Source organism: Gossypium hirsutum, chromosome D07, assembly GCF_007990345.1.
Source record: "Gossypium hirsutum isolate 1008001.06 chromosome D07, Gossypium_hirsutum_v2.1, whole genome shotgun sequence".
Classification (NCBI taxonomy): domain Eukaryota; kingdom Viridiplantae; phylum Streptophyta; class Magnoliopsida; order Malvales; family Malvaceae; genus Gossypium; species Gossypium hirsutum.
In genome coordinates, this window is record NC_053443.1 from 979,951 (window position 1) to 999,678 (window position 19,728).

The 19,728-nt window shown below is 32.8% G+C and overlaps 2 protein-coding genes across 2 annotated transcripts; both read left to right on the forward strand.

The window, feature by feature from the left end:
- Positions 1-1,039: 1,039 nt before the first annotated feature.
- LOC121219213 (uncharacterized) lies at positions 1,040-2,104 on the forward strand. Its single transcript, XM_041096966.1, has 2 exons — positions 1,040-1,268; positions 1,690-2,104. The coding sequence occupies exons 1-2, from the start codon at positions 1,180-1,182 to the stop codon at positions 1,937-1,939; spliced, it is 339 nt and encodes a 112-aa protein (XP_040952900.1). The 5' UTR covers positions 1,040-1,179; the 3' UTR covers positions 1,940-2,104.
- A 4,874-nt stretch (positions 2,105-6,978) lies between these two features.
- On the forward strand, positions 6,979-18,697 carry LOC107932268 (probable RNA-dependent RNA polymerase 5). Its single transcript, XM_016864236.2, has 19 exons — positions 6,979-7,540; positions 7,652-7,868; positions 7,958-8,084; positions 8,311-8,382; positions 9,014-9,188; positions 11,728-11,926; positions 12,008-12,095; positions 12,196-12,360; positions 12,757-12,804; positions 12,888-12,959; positions 13,424-13,530; positions 14,406-14,554; positions 14,851-15,073; positions 15,363-15,588; positions 16,186-16,331; positions 16,414-16,576; positions 16,895-17,030; positions 17,121-17,287; positions 18,275-18,697. The coding sequence occupies exons 1-19, from the start codon at positions 7,249-7,251 to the stop codon at positions 18,509-18,511; spliced, it is 3,009 nt and encodes a 1,002-aa protein (XP_016719725.1). The 5' UTR covers positions 6,979-7,248; the 3' UTR covers positions 18,512-18,697.
- The last annotated feature ends 1,031 nt before the right edge of the window (positions 18,698-19,728 follow it).

A 19,728-nucleotide genomic window follows, 5' to 3' on the forward strand; every position in this document is an offset into this window, starting at 1 on the left:
AAAATTCTGGAGTGAAAACAGAATAAAAGGATACACGGGGACCAAAATGGACACGTGGGTAATGAGGGAGGGGTCTGGGCGCAAATTTCCGGGGTAATTTGAAAGCATTTAAAGAAAACAAAAAAAGGACTTGATTGAACGTAGGCACCCAGGACAGGGACTAATCGCGAAAATTTCCCATTTAAAAGAAATGTGCACATTTCCATCCCTTAATGCACGGTAAGCTTTTTCCCTTCCCAAGGCTCTACTTTTGAGGGGAAAAAACAAATAAAGCCTACTTTTTTATTTTTTTTATTTTTAAAACATTGAACAAAAATAAATTTTTAAAGGAAATAAAAGAATTACAAGAGAAAAGAGAAAAAATAAAAAAATACTCCATTAAAATAAAAATAAAATCGCAAGCAAATAAAATGATTAAAACAATACTGAGGACCAAAATACGATGCGCGCCAACTAATGGGGATTAAAAAAACAAAATTATCCCAAATACCAAAACGCAGTACTCTAGCGCGGACCGAATTGAGATTACACACAAATTTTAGGGTAAAAATGAAAGAAACAAAATAGAGTTTAATTAAAAGACAGCACAAATGGAGGGGACCAACCATGCAAATTACCCACTTAAAGTGAGAATGCGTGGATTTAGCCTGTGGATCAGGCCACTCGCAGACCCCCCCTTTTTTTTGAAATAAAATAGGAAATAGTTAAATAAAAATTAAAGTAAAAGGAAAGGTATAAATTACAAATGACAGAAAGTTGCCGAGGACCAAATCACTTATGCGCTCGAAGTTGTGGGGACGAAATGGGACAATATCCCAAGTCCTATGCGCTTCGTTTCATTTGTCCAGGTCGGGGACTAAATCAGAAATGAAATACAATAATAGGGCAAAAATAAAAAAAAGAAAAACACGAATCAGGACCACATTGTAATGCGGTTCAAAATCAAAGGGACTCGCCACATAAATAGCCTCATTTTTTTGTTTTATCTTATTTAGCCCTAGGAAACTTTAAAAGAACGCAGCCCCTTCCATCCTCTCCCCCTCTTTCTTGCGATTAGAGTCTCAAAGCCCTCATGGCCGCCGTTGCCATGGTACCACCGCAGGCGGTGGTCGATGACTCGAGGAGAAGGGTTTGTTCGACCCCTTTTGGATCCATATTCGGGGATCTAGTATTTCCTCCATGAGAAATCGAAATGGAAGCCCCCCATCTTCGTTGGATTCGGTTCAAACGGAGAAGAACTCCGACAGTGCCGACGGTTCAAGATTTAGGTAACAGCTTTCTCTCTTCCTTTTCCTCTTTTTCGTTTTAAAACAGATTTTTTGTAAAGAAAATCAAAAAAAAAATAAAACAGAAGATGTATATACAAATAAAGAAACGGAAATGAAGGGACGCAAGAATGAATTTCAACCTCTTTTTTTTCTGATTGCTTGAATCCTGGTACAAAACTTTTTTCTTTTTATTTCTTTTTTCCCTTTTTTAGAATACCATCGGTTCCCCCCCTAAAATACAATCGATTCCCCCTTTGAAATATCAAAAATCCTCTCCCCCCCTCTGCTGTGATCCATTTTTGGCTTTTTAAAGCCGATCTATAAGACATTCCTTTCCTATTTTTTGTTTTCGTTCTTTTGTTTATTCTTTTCCCCATTCCTTGCATGCTTCCTTTTGCTGTTGTGTTTGTTCTTGTTGCAGGTGGTGGGCACGGTGGAGCAGGTGGGAGTGTCAGACGCGTGGGCGTCGTGGTGGCCAAGGCCGAGGCGTGCGAGTGGCGACCGGTCAGAGGCGTGCATGCGTGAGGGGGGCAGACGAGGCTGAGCGGCGCGCCCTAGGCATGCTACGCCTAGGGTTTTCTGCTGCAAACATTTGTTTTTTTTTTATTTGGGCTAGGGTTTCTGCTATTGGGCTAGGTAGTGGGTTGAATTTTGGGTTTGTTATTTTGTAATTGGACTGTTGTTTATTGTTTTAATATTCGGGCCTGGGCATAAAATTGGGCCTTACAATCACCTTTTTATTTTGCTTTTATTTGGATAAAAAGAATTCACTCCAAATTGCAAACACGTACCCTGCTCGACCGTTTCTTTGACTTAGACACCAAAATGTGAGTTCTACATCAAACCTTTTCATGTTTTTTTTAGCTTTACTTAAAACTACTTTCATTTATGTATAATACAACAATCCCTGCTGTCCATATTGATAATGGCCACGTATTTCATTTATCAGATAGTCATCAACACTTAAACTAACACAACGCTCTTTTGCTTTAGCTTTAATCTCCTATTATTTGTCCCCTTATAAGACCTTGAAGTTTTATTACAATTATTCTCAAAATAGAAGTTCCTTTACAAGATAAAAGTTATCATATTGTAAGATCACCATAAAATTAGGTTAAAATATTTAATTGTCTGACTCATGTAGTTGCTCTGTTCTTTGTTCGAGGAGTTTGTGATAATTAAAGTGGCTTTTTGTATATTTTGATTATTTGAGTTGTTGTTCATGTGGAGGCAATTATGAAGAAATTACACGTACAAGTTTTACTTTGAAATTAAGTAGGTTGAATTGTGAGATTTCTTGTATCTTTTGGAGAGTTTAATTTATTATAGTGCGATTTTTGGGAGAGTGGTTGTAATAATTTAGGGACAATTTTGAAATTGTAATTATCCATTAGTATAAGGGTAGATAGGGCTTAAATTAAGAGTTATGCCTAATAATTATTGAGTAAAATCATTTTCTAAGTGTGGGTTCGTAGAGATAAGATTGTTGAATCCGAATTTCATTAACAAACTTATTACGCGGTTGTCAAAGTGTTACTAGTAGTGACCACTATGATTAGCATTGCGACAGAGTTGTAATTTACTACATTTGAAGTTGGCAATTTTTGAAATAAAATCTCTGGGATTGTGAATGATGTTGATATTGTAGAAGTATGCAAGCTCGACTATGAAGATCAATTTATTTGAAGCAACTTATCTTGAAGATTAGATCAAGCAATCAGATTCCTTGTTGTGGAGATTAGATCGGGATAGCATTGAAGACATATATCTAACAATCCTCACATTGATATTTATTAGTATGTTGTATCTTGCTATTTTAGTACTATTTAATAAGAGCACTGGTTATAATTAATCTCTAGTATGTTAACAAATCTTGAAAATTTTTATATATTGAGAAACTTGTATAGGTTTCATGCTAAGTATTGAGAGCACTAATCTAATCATTGTGGAACTATTTTTAGAGTACAATTGAGAGAGTAAATAAGTTTTGTTTACGGTCTAAATTTTTAGGGAGAAAACTTAGAGACGAGTGATCCAAATTATTAGGTACAAAAGTTGGGTCGTTATATTAGAGTGTGATAAGACTTAAATAATTTGTTATATTGTATTGAAATATAACAAATTTACCTACTAAACTAAGCTCCATAGAGAAATCGAACTACGTGCTTTCATGCTTTTTTAGCTTTACCTATAATTACTTTCATTTATGTATTTACAAAACTCAATTATTGTTATTATTACAATAATAATCTCTTATGTCCATATTGTTAATGGCCACGTATTTAATTAATTAGATAATCATAAACACTTTAACGAACATAACGCTCTTTTGCTTTAGCTTTAATCTCCTATTATTGTCCCTTTGATGAAACGTTGAAGTTTTATTACAAATCAAACTTTTCATCTCGTAATATAAAATTAGGTTAAAATGCCCTTTAAGTTTCTGTAAATATATTTTTATTTTTAAAGTTTTAGTTTATTTACTTTACGAATGTAAAAACTCGGATTCAATTTTTAATATTATCAAAATTAATCTGTTAAATATGTTGGTGTTTTATTTAGGGGTGTAATTAGGGGACTGGTAGGGGCTCCAACCTCCCTAAAATGAAAATTTTTATTTAGTTCCTTTAAAAATTTAAAAATTTTAAATTAGTAAAGGTAAAATTTCACTTTGCCCCTCCCAAAAATGAAAAAAATTGATTTAATCTTTTAAAAATTATAAAGATATATGCTATTAAAATGGTGAAATTAAATTTTTGCTATATTAAAAATTACAATTTATTTTCAACCCTGGTTTTATTTCAAAATAAAAATATACTCGATAAATATGCAAAAAATAAAAACAAAATAATGTAATAGGCCTTAATTTAATAAAAGAATTTTAACGGTATTAACAATTGAACTTACATTTTTTATTCGAAAAGTAAAAAAAAATTTCTGAAAATAAAGAATAAAAACTAAATTTTAAATGTAAAAAAAAATATAACCAGTTGAAGTATATTTTAATCATAAAATTAAAATATGTGGATCAGAACTAAAATAAAGAAGACTAACAGCCAAAGGGGACTCTTTTGAGATGAGTTCCCTCTTTTTCTTTCTTAAAAGTTGCTGGTAAACTTTTTAAAAATGTAATTTCTCTTTTAGCTTGAAATATGTGATAAGTTTTTGTAATATTAAAATTGTTAGTAAATTATTGATATTACATTAACTTTTTTTATTATTAAAATCATTAAATGGTAAATTGAATCTTATGTAACTAAATTTAAAATAAAAATTTTAAAGAAAAATAAAATGTTCTCGAACAATTTTTAAAAGTAAAAATTAAAAAAAAAACTTGTAAAAGCTTTTAAAATCTCAAAACTAAGATTTTCATCTATTTTTACAATATTTAGTTCCTCTTAAATATTTTATTTAAATTATGTCACATAAGATTTGATGTGTCATTTAACAATTGAATTAACGATTTTAGTAATAGAATGACCTAATTAACATAACCTCGATAATTTAGGGATGTAATTTGAATGATTTGAAGTTTAGAGGCAATTTAAAATGAGGGTCATAATTTGAGTTAAATGAGAAAAAAAAACAAATAATGAAAAAGGAAATGAGGCATCCATAATAGAAGAAAACAACTATACTACTTAGGGATGACAATGGAGCGGGGTGGGGTAGGTATTGCAAAATCCACTACTGCTCCACAATAGGCGTGCTTTGTTTCACCACTTGCCCTATTCCACAATGGATGTATAATATTAAAAACCACTACCAGTTCCATGGATGTTGGATGCATCCATCCTCACTCCACTTTAATTTAATTTTTGTTACTTATCTTTAATATTTTCAATATTTTTAAAGTCAATTAAATATCTAGACATAATTCTTCAAAAAAAAAAACATAAAATATATAATTTTTTCTATATTACATTACTACATTTTTACCGTTTTAATAGTTTATATATACAATGATAAAATGATAATTTTTTCTAATTTTGTTTTGTTTACTCTTAAAGCAATACTAGTTTTAGTTTTTAGTTTCTTGTCATCTTTCTAGTGTATATATGAGATTTGTTAAGGTAAGAGTGTCGTCAAATTTATTGAAATCGTTCTTGGAAGGCTTTGTCATGATAGAGCACAATGATGATGTTTGAAATTCATTGTCAAGTTGGTTTGATGATGAAGAAATTAGGATGAATTTTTAACGATTTGATCAAAGTGATGCATAGTTGTTTCTAAAATTATCTAGTATTGTAATTATTATCAATTTATCTTTCTCACTTTTTGAGATTATTTTATAGACATAACATTTAAGTATTAATTTATAATATTTTATTTATAATGTGTACTATGTGAATTCATATACCAATAGTGTAGAATTAATGTTTCGGATTCTTACCAACAAAGAGTTGGGTGTAATGGTAAGTCACATTGCACTCTTAAGGAAAGAACGTAAGTTTAAACCTTGGAGACAAGATTATTAAAAGGGACAATCTCGAACCCGGAACATAAACAATACAACTGACATGCATAATAAAAAAAAATATCGGATTCTTCTAAATATCCAATATGATTTGGTTGGGTATTGCTTGAGGTAAAGACCCAAATAAAGGATGTTTGCATTACAAGCCTAAAAGGCCAAGAACACTAAAGAACTTTTATAAATGGGCTTAAGGGCTTCAGCCTGTCCTTTGAATACTGTGGCTGCCCATATCCGTGTCCTTTAATTTCCACCCCTTTTTATTCACATTTAAACAATTGCTTCTTAATTTAAATGAATTATAATTGAATCTGGAATGTCATACATAAAATTTCATTACTCCACTAATTACAAAATGCATAGACTGTTATAAAATAACAAACTTGGATATCTACATCCACTTGTTATAAAATGCATAGAATTTTGATTATATACATAATGAATTTTAACGAATTCAAATTCAAATTTTTACCAATAAAATGATTGGAAAAAGTTGAAAATGTTTAGATAATTTACAAATAATAAACAAATTCAAACTTTTAGATCAAGAAAAATATTCGACATGCTATTATTCTAAAACCGAAAATCAATTTAATAGACAGTTGGAGGATTTAGGTAAAAATATAGGTTTAAAAAATGAGTTTAGACAAAAAAAAAAAGAATCATTTTCTAAACAGGTCGAGCCTCGGGTAAGCTTTTTTTTACCCGAGCTCGACCCAACTCGGCCTGAATTTGAAAAAAGGTTGCTGCTATTTTGTCACTATTTTTTCATTGTTTTGCTATCATTTCTCTATTATATGGCTACTATTTTGTAGTTATTATTTGGATATTGTATAATTCTTATTTTATTATTAAATTTATTATTATTGTAGAGGTATTTGCTTGTTAAGTTGTATATATTTTAGTATAATTTAACAATATTATATTTTAATATGTTTGATGTATTATACTTTTTAAAATTATTTTATATAAAAATAATATAAAAAATTTTAAATACAACCCGGATGAGCTGAAGTTGAATTTTAACATTTTTATTCTAATTAAATTTAATTAAAAATAAAATTTTAAGCCATTTTTTAACTTAGAATGCAGACTTAATTTTTGTTACTTGGCGGAACAGCTCACGGACAAAACGGCTCAAAGGAAGACCTTTTGAATCTTTTTTAACTCTACTATTCTTAAACAGAGTTTGCTGATAGAAAGGGAAAATTGGAATCTTTACCTTTTTAATTTTCTTCATAGTGAAGCTTTCTCTGCTCATTTGTCTTTTCATCAAATTAGTACTATTACACGGTGTGATTTTTGTACCATTCATCTTTATGAAAATTTACTTTTTTGATTCTTTTCACAGTCAAATGTTTTTGTTGAAAAAAATTGAGAACCCAATTCGAAAGTTTGAAACTTTTGAAGCGACACGAACTGTTAAAAGCCCCCCACTGAATATTTTTTTTCCTTTCTGCATTTCATCATATGTTTACTTTGGATTAACAATGGCTAACAATTCCCATGAAGACGTTGTTTTTATTACCTCAAGCGGTTGAAGCATTGATATCCAGAATTTGCAACGAGCAGGAACGGCCGCGACTTGGTTACTTAACGAGGCAGGCATTGGCTGAGGTAGGTGAAGAAGCATCCCTAAGGATTCTAGAGAAAATCCAACGGACGGAGATTCGTACTACGTTTGATCGATTCGTGATGTATATGATAAGAAACGATTCAAACGGCAATGGCTCTCCTCAAAAACGAGCTAATTCTGCTCAACTAAATAGAACTTGCCGGCTTATGATGAACTCTCAAGGTTTTACACTTCTTTGAAACCATGAATTTGTTTTCTTTGAAACCATGGATTTGTTTTCATTTTAGTAGTTGTTTTTGACGTTTTGTGTTTTGTGTTTATTGGTTTTAAAAGGGGGAGATAATGTTAATGTTACTACAGCTTCAGTTACCCCTATTCAGAGTTCTTCAGTAAATGCTAATAGAGAAGGGTTTAGTCCACAGTCGGTAGCTACTCCTCTTCTGAGTTCTTTAACAAATGTTGGTAGAGAAGAAGTGTTTAGTCCACAGTTGGCAGCTTTAGGGGAGCTTGAATTTCGTAAAGCTTTTCTTATTTTAAGTTACATTGGACAGTAAGTTCCCAATTTATGGCTATGTCTATCTTTCACTACTTTTAACAATGTGTTTTTAAGACCCTTTTCCATATATATTTTTGCCATAGGAATAAGTTGGAACAAGTAATCACTGCTGATCACATTCGAAGTTTAAAGAATTTGGGGATGGATGAGTTTGAACAAGAGATCTGGGATTCCCTGGGTCAATGTTATGCTCGAGCTGACCGGGTTAAGGTAAACATAACGGTGTTAGCTGTGTTAGATTCTAGCCATATTTTGAATTACATGGCGTGCTAATTATGAAGGGAATGAACATAGATGTTTCTGAAAATTGTAACTTGTATTCGACCCTTTTTCATGTGGGCATATTACCTTCCCTGCTTTTGATGCTTTGTGAAATTGTTTTTTTTTCTCTCTTTTTTTGCTTTTCTCACTTACCGTTGCATACCTTTTCTTGCAGCTGCTTGAGGGGGAAGGAAAAACGAATGAGTATCATTGTCATGTGCAAGAAAACGGGACATATAGGTTCAAGGTAAATTGGAAGTTTCAGTTTCTAGGCTTTTGCATTGTCTTGATTCTTTGTTTTCTGCATGTATATATGTTAACTTACATTCATAGGACAAAAGGATTGGGTTAAGTTTATAGACACTTATAGAAACATGTACTGGATATGGACAGATTTATGAGGTTGCTGAAGGCAGTTTAATGAGATTTACCTTTTTATCTCATGCTTACGAAAACTTATTCTATTTCATATGGTAGCCATGCATGGTGGTACAGATCAAATTACGATTTTGTAAAGCTTTTATGGTAATAAGTGGTTATATGGAATTATTATGACGTTGGAACTAGCATACCCCAAACATCTACTGGAAGTGCGTATTTGTTTGTTGCTTGCCTTACTGGATTTGGGTCATGATTTGTAGTTCTGGCTGCAATTGATCTCATAAAATGGTTGTGGTTGTTTCTATCGAAGGGACTTAAATCCCCTGATCCGTCTTTTTATGGGGTAGATGGATTCACAGAGTATTATAATGTGCTTTGCTTAATAATTATTATTTCTGCATTAATTTTCCTTGGCAAACCTTTTCCCCCCAAATTTATTGTATTTTAATATCTCCTTATTGTATTGAATGTGTTATTGTTTTCATATGGTTTATCAGGGCCCTTATTTTGAAAGGACTAGAAGTCATTTGCAAAGGGTTTTAGGAGATGATAACGTTCTTTCTGTTAAGTTTGAAACAGAAGGTAAAAGTCCACTTGACGGTGGTTGTGTGGGGTTCAAAAAAGTTGCAAAAGAAGGAATTCTTGTTGGTTTGCGCCGATACCGATTTTTTGGTGCGTCTTCTGCACTGCATTCTTGGAATAATAAATATACTATTTATTGTTCTTATTTTCCCTTCCATTTAATTCTGAATTGTTATTCCAGCATACATAAAGTGTTCAAGCTGGCATGTCTTGATGGCTTTTATATTTTCTGCTAGCAGTATGCATCTCGGAATGTATTCTAGGCATGCATGTCCATGATATGCCATGTTGCAGGAGTAGGGGAATAATCATCTGCCAGCTGAATTGCATCTCTTGTTCATGTCTTAATGAGGAATGCTGACATCATCCAGTTCATTTTAGTTGCTTTATTCAACATTGGTTTGGGTGTTTTGTTCAACTTGTCTAAGAGAATCAGCACCAAGGAACGATGTTAGAGCTGCTTTTAAATGAAGGAATTGGTTGTTTGCTGTGCTATAATATTACCTGATGGTTTCACCATTTTAATATTGGTAAAATGTAAGTTGCAAAAAGAAAATGTTGGTGGAATGTATGTGTTACTTTTCCTATGCCACTCCTATGTTCTGTCTTTATATTAATTAGGATGATCTAGTGCGACAGCTATTAGTTTCAGTCCCCAGCTTCCGTTCCACTATGGTGTTAAGTGTTTATCTGTGCATGTAAGAAAGAATTACTGTAACGACCCGATAGTCACGGGTGTCGGAAAATATATTTCCGAAATTCCGTTACTGTAAATTAGGCTTGTAAATATTTACTAATAAATATTTACGAAGTTAGTTGTGTGATTAATTAGGTTTTAGTTAGGTAAATTTGCATGAATTAACAGTAATTAGGTAAAAGAACTAAATTGTATATAGGATAAAAGTTGAATTATAGATTAAAGAAAAATTAAAGGGACTAAAGAAGCAATTACGCCATTGGCATTAAATGAGGCGGCATAAGTGTATATATATTATAAATATTTAAAGTTAATATATATTATGAAGTAAAAGAAAAATAAATAGAAAAAGGAGAGAAAAAAACGAAACAAAGAAGGAAAGAAAGAAAAGAAGAAAAGAAAGAAAGGAGAAAAGTTAGGGTTTCAAGGGTTCAAAGCTCAATTGGTTAGTCAATTTAGTCACTTTTCTTGTAATTTTCATGTTTTTGGAATCCCGGTATTAAATACTACCCGACACATGTCAAAATTTTAGAAATTATTAAGTTTTTTAAATGTTGTTTATGTTGAATAATTAGAGTATTAGGGATTAAATTGATAGGTTTTTAAGTTAGAAACGAAAAAATGAAAAAGGATTGAATTATAAAATAAATTATATGTTTTGAGTATTAGGGACTAAATTGTAAAAATTTAAAAATTTAGAGATTTGAGTGAAATTAGAGAGTTGAATTTAGTCTAAAGTGGAAATTGAATGAAAATATGAAATTAGTTTTGAAGAAATAAAGTTAGTCTCGGTTTAGGGACTGAATTGGAATTTAGACAAAAGTTGAATAAAAATTGAAATATTCAATGTGAGATTGTATTGTATTGATGAATTTTAATTGTTTTAATTTCCGGAGCTAACGCTGTATCGGAAACTTCAATTAAGAAAGAAAAAGATAAAGTCGACGAGGAGTAGCTCGGAAATTCTAGTTTGTATTTCTATAATCCGAATTCAATTATTAATTGTTGTATTTTGATTTAAATGTTTGTGGTAAGTAAATAAGGTAAGTGTTAGTATTTTTGATATTGAATTGAATGTATGTGAAATTGTGACTTATGTGATAATTGAGTATTGGATAATTGTGGCATTAGAAAAGTGAATTGAAATCCTATTAACTATATCGGGTTGAGTCGGATATAGATGACATGCCATAAGATTGGAAGAGTTCAGGGATTTCTTCGATTTCGACTCGATGAGACACTGGGTGTCAATTTACTATTTCGGATTAATTCGATGAGGCACTGGTTGCTAATTTACTTCGGTTTAACCGATGAGACACTGGGTGTCAATTTATTACTTCGAATTATCTGATGAGGTGATGTTTATCCTTTGTGTCGGCATGTACCTAGGGTGTCTAAATAATAGTTATTTTGTGGTTTGATTGTAAATGAGGTTATAAGTTTAATTTTGGTTGGATTTATACATATAAATATGTGTTTGTTTTTGAAGTCATATAATGGTATGATAAATTGAACTAAATCTAGATAGGTGCATGTATATTTAATTCTATGTTTAAGTGCTCATGAACTAGTCAAATTGATTTGGATTTGGTATGTTTATAATTTGGATTAAAATGATACTTTGATGACTTGTTATGATGATATGAAATGTTTGAAATTTCTGTCTGTTTGATCTGTAAACTCCGGTAATGCTCTGTAACCCGGTTCCGGCGAGGGTTACGGGTTGGGGTGTTACAATTACTTTATTTTTCCAGTTTGCAGCTTTTGGGATTCACATATATGTTTGTTACCTTTATCTGCAGCATATGAGTTATTAAGGATCTTCCATCTCTCGTTTCTTGAGTAAACATTTAATGTGGAATTTATTTTTTGGAATACCCTAGTTATTAGGATTTGGGCATGGCATTGAACACTTACCATGTAAAATTTCAGTATTCAAGGGCAGAGGTAAAGAAGCAAAAAAGAAAGACCGGAGTACCTCACCTGTCAAATGCTATTTTGTTAGATTCGAGTCTAATGCAGCCATTGATGATGGTAAAGAATATGTTTTATCCGGGAAAACAGTTCAAGAAGCCAGAAGTGTGTTTATGCATGTACATACCCTACCAAGTATGGCCAAGTACATGGACAGGTTAGTGATGATACAGATATCCATGTTTAGATTTTGTTTTTTGTTTTGTTTTTTAAGTGGCTTCTTTTCCTTGGTCTGTAGATTTTCACTAATCTTATCTAAGACCATGAAGTTGGAAGTTGACTTCTCCAACTTAAAATTTAACGTGATAAAAGATATACCTTGCACGGTATGGTATATGGATTTAAGTTTTCATATTCTTCATTAGTTCTTTTATCTTATCTTGTTCCCGAGTTCAATTTGATATTTTAGTGCTATAAATTTTGCAGGATAAAGATAAAAAGCCCGTTTATAAAGATGGAAAACTTTGTATCCACTCTGATGGGACTGGTTATATTTCAGAGGATTTGGCTTTGAAATGCCCAAAAGATGTCTTCAAAGGAAGAATTATGAATGGTGCCAATGTTGAGATTGGACCAATTGGTGCATTGATGGTATGTTAAATTGTGAAAGCATTGCATAGTGGTTGCCCCAATAATTCATCAACGTGTTGTGCAGGACAAAAATCAGTTTGATAGACGATTTTTGCATTAAAATTCCATCAAATCTGCTTTCTGGAATTGGTTAAAATTTCACAATGTTTGGGGTGGAATGGATATGCATGCCTGTAATATCTTGGTCATTTTAAAAGACATGGATTCCAACTATTCATTTGCCATTTAGTTTCTATGGTACTAGTTTGGCAATTTGTTTTACTTTTCTTTCCATCTATATCTCTTAATTTTTATAGTTGGGATGTTAAGCTTTTTGTCCATTGATCCTTTTATTGTTACCTGTTTGTCAGTTCAATGATTTTCTATGATTGTAAATTTCTTCTCAATGAACTTTAGGGCGAGTCTCCAGACACAATGCAGGCAGATTCTTACCGTAGGGTACCGGTATGTGCATTGAACAACTAGCTGATGCTCTCTTCTCTAATTTTATAAACTGATTATCATTTCATTCTTTATTTTCTTTCCAGCCTTTGCTGATCCAGATCCGCTTCTTTTACGAAGGTTATGCTGTTAAGGGAACTTTGCTCGTCAATAAAAAGGTATAATTTTGTCAGTTTGAGGAATTATAAAAACAAGTTTCCCTTTATAACTGGAACCATACTCCAATGGAAAAGTCCATTCTTGAAATGAGGAGCAATGTTTAGTTTTTTTCAGAGTATATCCTGAAGTATACAGTACTGATTAATTTATTGCTGAACAAAATGTGTAAAATTTTTAGGAGAAGTTGGAACAGCCGAGCAAACATGCGAGATATTAGCCTGGTTCAATTAGTTATAACAATTATTACATCAGATAATCTAGATTTGTGCTTCCAATAGAATAACCTTTAAAAAAAAGTGAGACCACCTCAAATGCATATTTCCCTTAAAAAGCAAATGGTCAATATAATCCATTTGTTGTTGTCTAGGATCCTAACTACTGTAACATATTTTTGTTGGCTAACAATTTCTCTGCTTTTCAAAAGCTGCATGCTTGTACTAACTTTTATTCCAAAATTTTGAAGCTTCTACCCAGAACCATTCAAGTACCGCATTCCATGGTTAAAGTTGAGCCAGATTTGAATCTAGCAAATATCTGCACTAGGAATTCCTTGGAAGTAGTTACTACAAGGTACTTGCCATTGTTTAATTCTTCAAATATCTGTTTAATATATTTGTATATCATCCGTTTAGTTTTTCCCTCCAAATCCTTGAATAATAAGTACCCAATTGAATATGTTCCGAGTTCAAAATATGTGAGCTGAGTTGGGTTTTGCTTAAACATTCTCAGTACTTGAATGAATCTTCAAGGGGAAAATAAAAGATAAATAAGGAAAAGGATTGAATCTGTCATTTATGTTAATCTTTATGCATGTCTGTTTAAATGTAGCATTGTTATCCTGATAGGATATCTATCCAATTCCGGTTTCTTCTTTTACTCTCTGTCACAACATGTTGAGGCCGGTCCTAAGCATTTACTGGAATTGTCATTTTTATTCTTTATTCTTGAGGTGAATGCTTCACGGAAGTATGAAGTGTAGCTGGCAGAAGTTGAAGCTCGGCAGCTCTTGGTTCTTTAGTAATCGCAATTAAGAACATGTCCCAATGTGTGCAAAATCAGGAGAGTGTTCCCATTCCCAGATGTTGGATCACTCCAGTGCTTGTGTCCAACCTAATTGTGGGCATAAAGCCACTCTTTTGAAGCCAATGACTTCACATGACCTTTTTAAAGTTTCTTAACATCCCTAGAACTTACCAGAAGATCATGAGATTGTGCTTTAGAAGTTCAGAGCATGAATGCAGAAAAATTTGTTGCTCAAGTCAGTCTTTCAGCCTAATAAAAATTGCTCATTCTCTGTTATAAGACAATCTGCAACTGAAGATGCAAAATTTCTTTTATTTCTGGCTTGATTTTGATGAATTTGGCTTTGATGAGATTATGCCCTGTGAGCTGTTAATGTTCCTTGCTGCAGTTTTGGGTGATATGATTTTTGTCATCTCCTGCAGTAACCAACCAAAGAGAGCTAGTCTTTCCAAGTATTTGGTTATGCTCCTTAGCTATGGAGGTGTCCCAGACAATTTTTTTATGGACATACTGAAGAATGCTTTAGAAGAGTCACAGGGTGCTTTCTCCAACAAGCGAACAGCTCTCAGAGGTAGTTTTCTTAACTTCGTTGTCACCATAACTTGTAGCATTTACAAATTTGTCCTCTCTCCAATTTTTGTTTTGAAGATCATACTAACTTAATGTGAATATACTATACTGTTGTAGAAAAAAAAATTCTACTCGAATGTTTTAGTTGTTCTTTGCTTTTGTTGGCTTTGCACAATATCCTGGTATTTATCTACATGTCACCAATAGTCTTGTCTAATTGATGCTTCTTTGCTTATCTGCTGCTGCTTCTCACTGGTGTAATCAATTTTAATCAATATTCTTAATTATCACATGCAGTTGCTCTTAACCGTGGTGGCTTGGATGAGCTTTTGGCTGCAAAAATGATTTTATCAGGCATTCCTCTTGATGAATCATATTTACAATATCGGATGTCTATAATGTTGAATGAGGATAGGAAGGGTCTCCTCAGTGGAAAGCTCCCTATAACCGACTCTTATCATCTAATGGGTACTGTAGATCCATCTGGAGTCTTGGAAAGTGATGAAGTCAGCATCATCTTGTAAGTAGGGTTTTTCTGTCGTTCTTCTCATTTTTGTTTGTGATGGCCACATAAAAAAATAATTAACAATCTCCAACGTGTTGCTTAAAGGTACAATCATTGAGTATATTCTCTTCAGTAGAAAACAAAAAGATTAATCTTGGAGCATCTCAATTTTTAAAGGGCTTTTCATTTAATGGGTACTATGATCATGTGTTAAGACACCTTCCGCTGACAACTCTGTTTATACTTGCAACAACAAGAATCTCTGTAATCAATAGAACTTATGGGTCTTTGATGATATGTGTAGGGATAATGGGCAGATTTCCGGAAAAGTGCTTGTGTACCGCCATCCTGGTATACATTTTGGAGATGTACATATCCTCACTGCTAGATATGTTAAAGAATTGGATGAATATGTAGGTCATGCCAAGTATGCCATATTCTTTCCTTCCAATGGCCCACGCTCTTTGGCTGATGAGATGGCTGGAGGTGATTTTGATGGTGATATGTTCTTCGTATCAAAAAATCCACAGGTTGGTTTCATTTTGAAATAGTTTCTGGTCAAAGAGTTTATTTACCTCTTTCTTACAATTTTTTTCAGTCATTGTTATTATGTGATTTTTCCGTCTTCATTTCAATTGGATGAACTTATTAATTTCAGTATCCGATAAAAGGTGACATTTAATTTTCTCTTTAGTTCTTACATATGAGAATGCCTTTACATTCCTACATGGTTGGTGGTAACTCGTCAATTGCATTTCCTTTGGTCTAGATTTCAATGACATTCTTAGATATCACGCATGAAAACGATGGGATTATTTCTTGTCCTACTTATTCAATTTTAAGCATTTACAAAACACAAATCAAAAGAAATTTAACTGTTGTGTTGGGATACTTCTGGTGCTTCAACCTCTGCATTTTCCGTGTCTGTTGGGTAATTTTTTCACCCTATTGTTTTGGCCACTGAATTCTAAAACATGAAGTTCGACTTACCCTTCAAAAAGGACTATGGTTTTATAGATACAAATACAACTGTGAACTACATAGAGTAAATTTTCGGTTTTAAATGTATTTTGCTTTACTTTAATGTTTTCTGAGACGAGGGATACCGGTTTTTATACTTTCTTCAGTTATTGGATTACTTCAAAGTCAGTGAGCCCTGGACAGAAAATTGTACTACTCCTGAAGGTCCCAGTCGGCGGCCCAGTGAATTTTCAGATGAGGAGTTGGAGAGTGAGCTCTTTGAATCATTCTTGAAAACTAGGTTCCAGCCAAGGTAATCACTTGACTTTATACCTTAATATAATTTAGTTTCAGATTAATTTCTGATATTATGGTGCTTTTTGGCTTTTTTTCAGTTATGCTATGAGTGTGGCAGCAGAAAATTGGTCTGCTATAATGGACCGCTTTCTTACTGTTGAAGATAGTAACTCATCTGAGAAAACTCTTATGAAAGAAAACCTGAAAAAACTGATTGATTTATACTATGAAGCTTTGGATGCATCAAAGACGGGAAAGAAGGTTAGTAAGTTACTTTTGACAAAGAAATCGATATAACTGATATTTGTAGTACATTTAAATGTGATTCTTTAAGTGAAGCCAATCAATAGTGAGCAATTGATTTGAGCAATGATCTCTAACCCTTGACAGACTCGAACTTGAAATAACTTGAACATGAAATGTTTGAAACCATAATGATCGGACTGAAAGCCGGAGCCTCAAATCTGAATAGTTCAAACCCTAAATGGCTCTGAAATGACTCGAAATAAAAAGTGAGCCTTTTTGAGAGATTGATGCTTATCTTAGAAATCTGTATAACCTTTCCCTGCTACCGAATAGGTCAAAGTTCCCGAAGAGTTGAGAGTAGCTCTATTTCCTCATTATATGGAACGGGAAAATTCATTTAAGTCGACTTCCATACTGGGGAAGATTTATGATCATGTCAAAGCATATCAAGAAGAAATGTCAAGGAAAGGTAAAGCATGTTCTTAGAGTTTTTATGTTATGTGCTTATTATGGAATAAGTGAAAGTGGGGTAACATTTTTAAACCTTAATCCTATTCAGAAGTTCGAAAGCTCCCTTTTTTCAACGTTGAGGTCTCTGAAGAATGCCGTTCTAAATGGACAGCACTTTACGAGCAATACAGGAAAGACATGACTAATGTCCTGAGCAGCGGTAACAAAGAAAAAAATGATGCAGCTGCTGATGCACTTTATGACAAGTACAAAAAGGTGATTAGTAGACCTCTCAATTAGTTAGAAGAGTTGGATTAATTTTGAGTTGGATTAATCTTAGTAGATCAATTTGAGTTTTTAAATTTTTGGGTCATTTTCTTTTCTAATCATTTCAAGTTTGGGTCAGTTTCTGATTTGTGTTGTTTCATGTTTGGGTCAATTCAAGTTCGGAACATTTGGTTTTGCTAGTTGGTTTCTGGGTTGGGCTGATTATCCTTTGGCTCGACAATTAGTTCTCAAGTCATTTTGGATTCGATTTCACGGTTCAGGTTGTTGACCTTTTACAGTCAAATTGAGTTGAGTGTAGCTTAGATTTGGGGTTAATCAAACTAGGTTTTCCGGTTCAAGTCGATCTTGGTAGATCAATTTGGGTTTTTTTATAAAGTCGATTCTTTTCCAAATCATTTCAAAATCAAGTAATTTTAGGTTTGAGTCAATTTTGGTCCAGCTCATTTCAGTTCGGGTCATTCAGTTATATTGGTAGTTTTTGGATTGGTTGATTAGGTCATTTCGGGTTTTATCCAAAGTTTATGGAGTTGGACCAGTGGTCGAACTGATCATACCACCGGTTCTCAGTCTGATTGGTCTGGTCAGTTCAAAGAAAAGAATATAAAAATTATAAAAACCAGTTCAGCTACCGGTTTTTAGTTCAATTTAATTGGTTTGTGCCGGTTTACAAGTCAACTGATTTTTTACTTCTCACTGAATTGATACCTTGGCTTGGTTCTTGGTTTGATCGGTCTGTCCGGTCTGGTTCAAACGAACATTGGTTTTATCATTTGATTTGCCACTTGATTCAAGGTCATTTCAGGTTTGGGGTACTGACTTTTCTTGATGTTAACCTTTTTTGATCAAATCAAGATAAATCTGAGCTTATATTTGAGTTATTCAGATTAAGTTTTCAAGTTCAGGTCATGATTAATAGCTCTAGTCGATTCTTAGCTTCACAAATCTAATTGAATACATATATTTTTGCGGGATTAGGAATTGTATGGAGGTGCAGAGTTGGTAGTGAGACAAAGACCAATGAACCAAATCAGTGAGGAAGCTTTTGCCATTTACAACATTTGCTATGACTATGCCATCAAAATAAACGATGTTGGCAAATGTGGGTTCGCTTGGAAAGTTGCTGGCTCAGCCCTTTTGAATCTGCATGTCTTGGGGCTGGATGAAAAGACACTCTCATGTGCTCCATCAGTGTTGAAAGAACTTTTCTCGTGAACTAATAATGTTGTATGTAATAATAATAGCTTTAAGTGTTTTGCAATTATGTGCTTAATTTGAAATTTAGTTGTTTGTGTGTATTTATATATACTATGTATTTATATCTACTATGTAGTTTGAAGTCTCCCTTATGGGTTTTCAATCCTTAAAAAATCAATATATCGTGGTGTTTTTTCCCTAAAATACGGAATGTCTTTTTCTTTTTTTTCTTTTTTAATTGTAAGAATCAATACGGAAGAAGATAGGCAGAGAAAGGTGGCAGTTCACTCTTAGAGGGAGAGGAGCCGTTGGGACAAAATGGTGGAAGAGAAGAAGACTTCGGGAGATGAGAGAAGAGGGAGTTGCTCAGTTTAGTGAGAGAGTAAAGATTGTTTCTTGCCCTACTGTTCAGGTGTGAAGACAAGTATATGGAATACTAGATACATCACGTGTAAGCATTGTGGTAGCTGCAAAGTCACATTTTATCCCCTTATAAGGGTGGTGATGTGACTCTGTAGATTAGGGGCGTGACATGGTAGGATGGTAATTTTAAAACGCTCGAGGTATCTCTAACGGAGGTAGCTTGTGGTGAAGGTGTGCCCCAAAACATGATATTCATGAGTGACAAATAGAAGTATTGCGAAGGTTGCAAGCGTAGTGTAACAATTTTAAATATCATATAAAAGGACAAGCTTAATACGTTTAGTAAATATAACAAATAAAATAGGATATATATTAAAATAGAGGTGTTCATGGGCCCGGATCAGGTTGAGTTTGCGTCGATCTTAAGCATGCTATTAACATATTTTATGTTTGTCTAAACTTAATTCGGTCTGAAATTTGAGCTTAAAATTTTGTTTAAACTCACTCATCTTTGTAAATAATTAACTCAAGTCTATTTAAATTCGCTTAAAAAATGATATTTATATTATTTAATATTCAATCTTTTAAAATTTTAAATATAGTCAATAAATTTTAAATATTTACGTTATTGTAGTATTAGATATTATTATAGATTTAATTTTTATGTTTTATAATTTACATAATATATAAAAATAACATAATATAAATAAACTTAAAAAAGGGTCTGCATCTTTAATGTCTAAGCTCGAGCCTAATCTTGACCCATATTTTAAATAGATCTAATTTTTTTTTGTCAAAATCTATTTTTTAAGTTTTATATTTTTTGTCCAAACCTTTAAATTTAACTTGACCTATGAATATGTCTATATTAA

Excerpts from the sequence above, each read along its gene's own strand:
- LOC121219213 (XM_041096966.1), top strand. The coding sequence starts at position 1,180 with ATGAGAAATCGAAATGGAAGCCCCCCATCTTCGTTGGATTCGGTTCAA. Across the intron at positions 1,269-1,689 it reads GCCGACGGTTCAAGATTTAG|GTGGTGGGCACGGTGGAGCA; the intron begins GTAACAGCTTTC and ends TTCTTGTTGCAG.
- LOC107932268 (XM_016864236.2), top strand. The coding sequence starts at position 7,249 with ATGAAGACGTTGTTTTTATTACCTCAAGCGGTTGAAGCATTGATATCC. Across the intron at positions 11,927-12,007 it reads ATGGCCAAGTACATGGACAG|ATTTTCACTAATCTTATCTA; the intron begins GTTAGTGATGAT and ends CTTGGTCTGTAG. Across the intron at positions 15,589-16,185 it reads TCGTATCAAAAAATCCACAG|TTATTGGATTACTTCAAAGT; the intron begins GTTGGTTTCATT and ends TACTTTCTTCAG.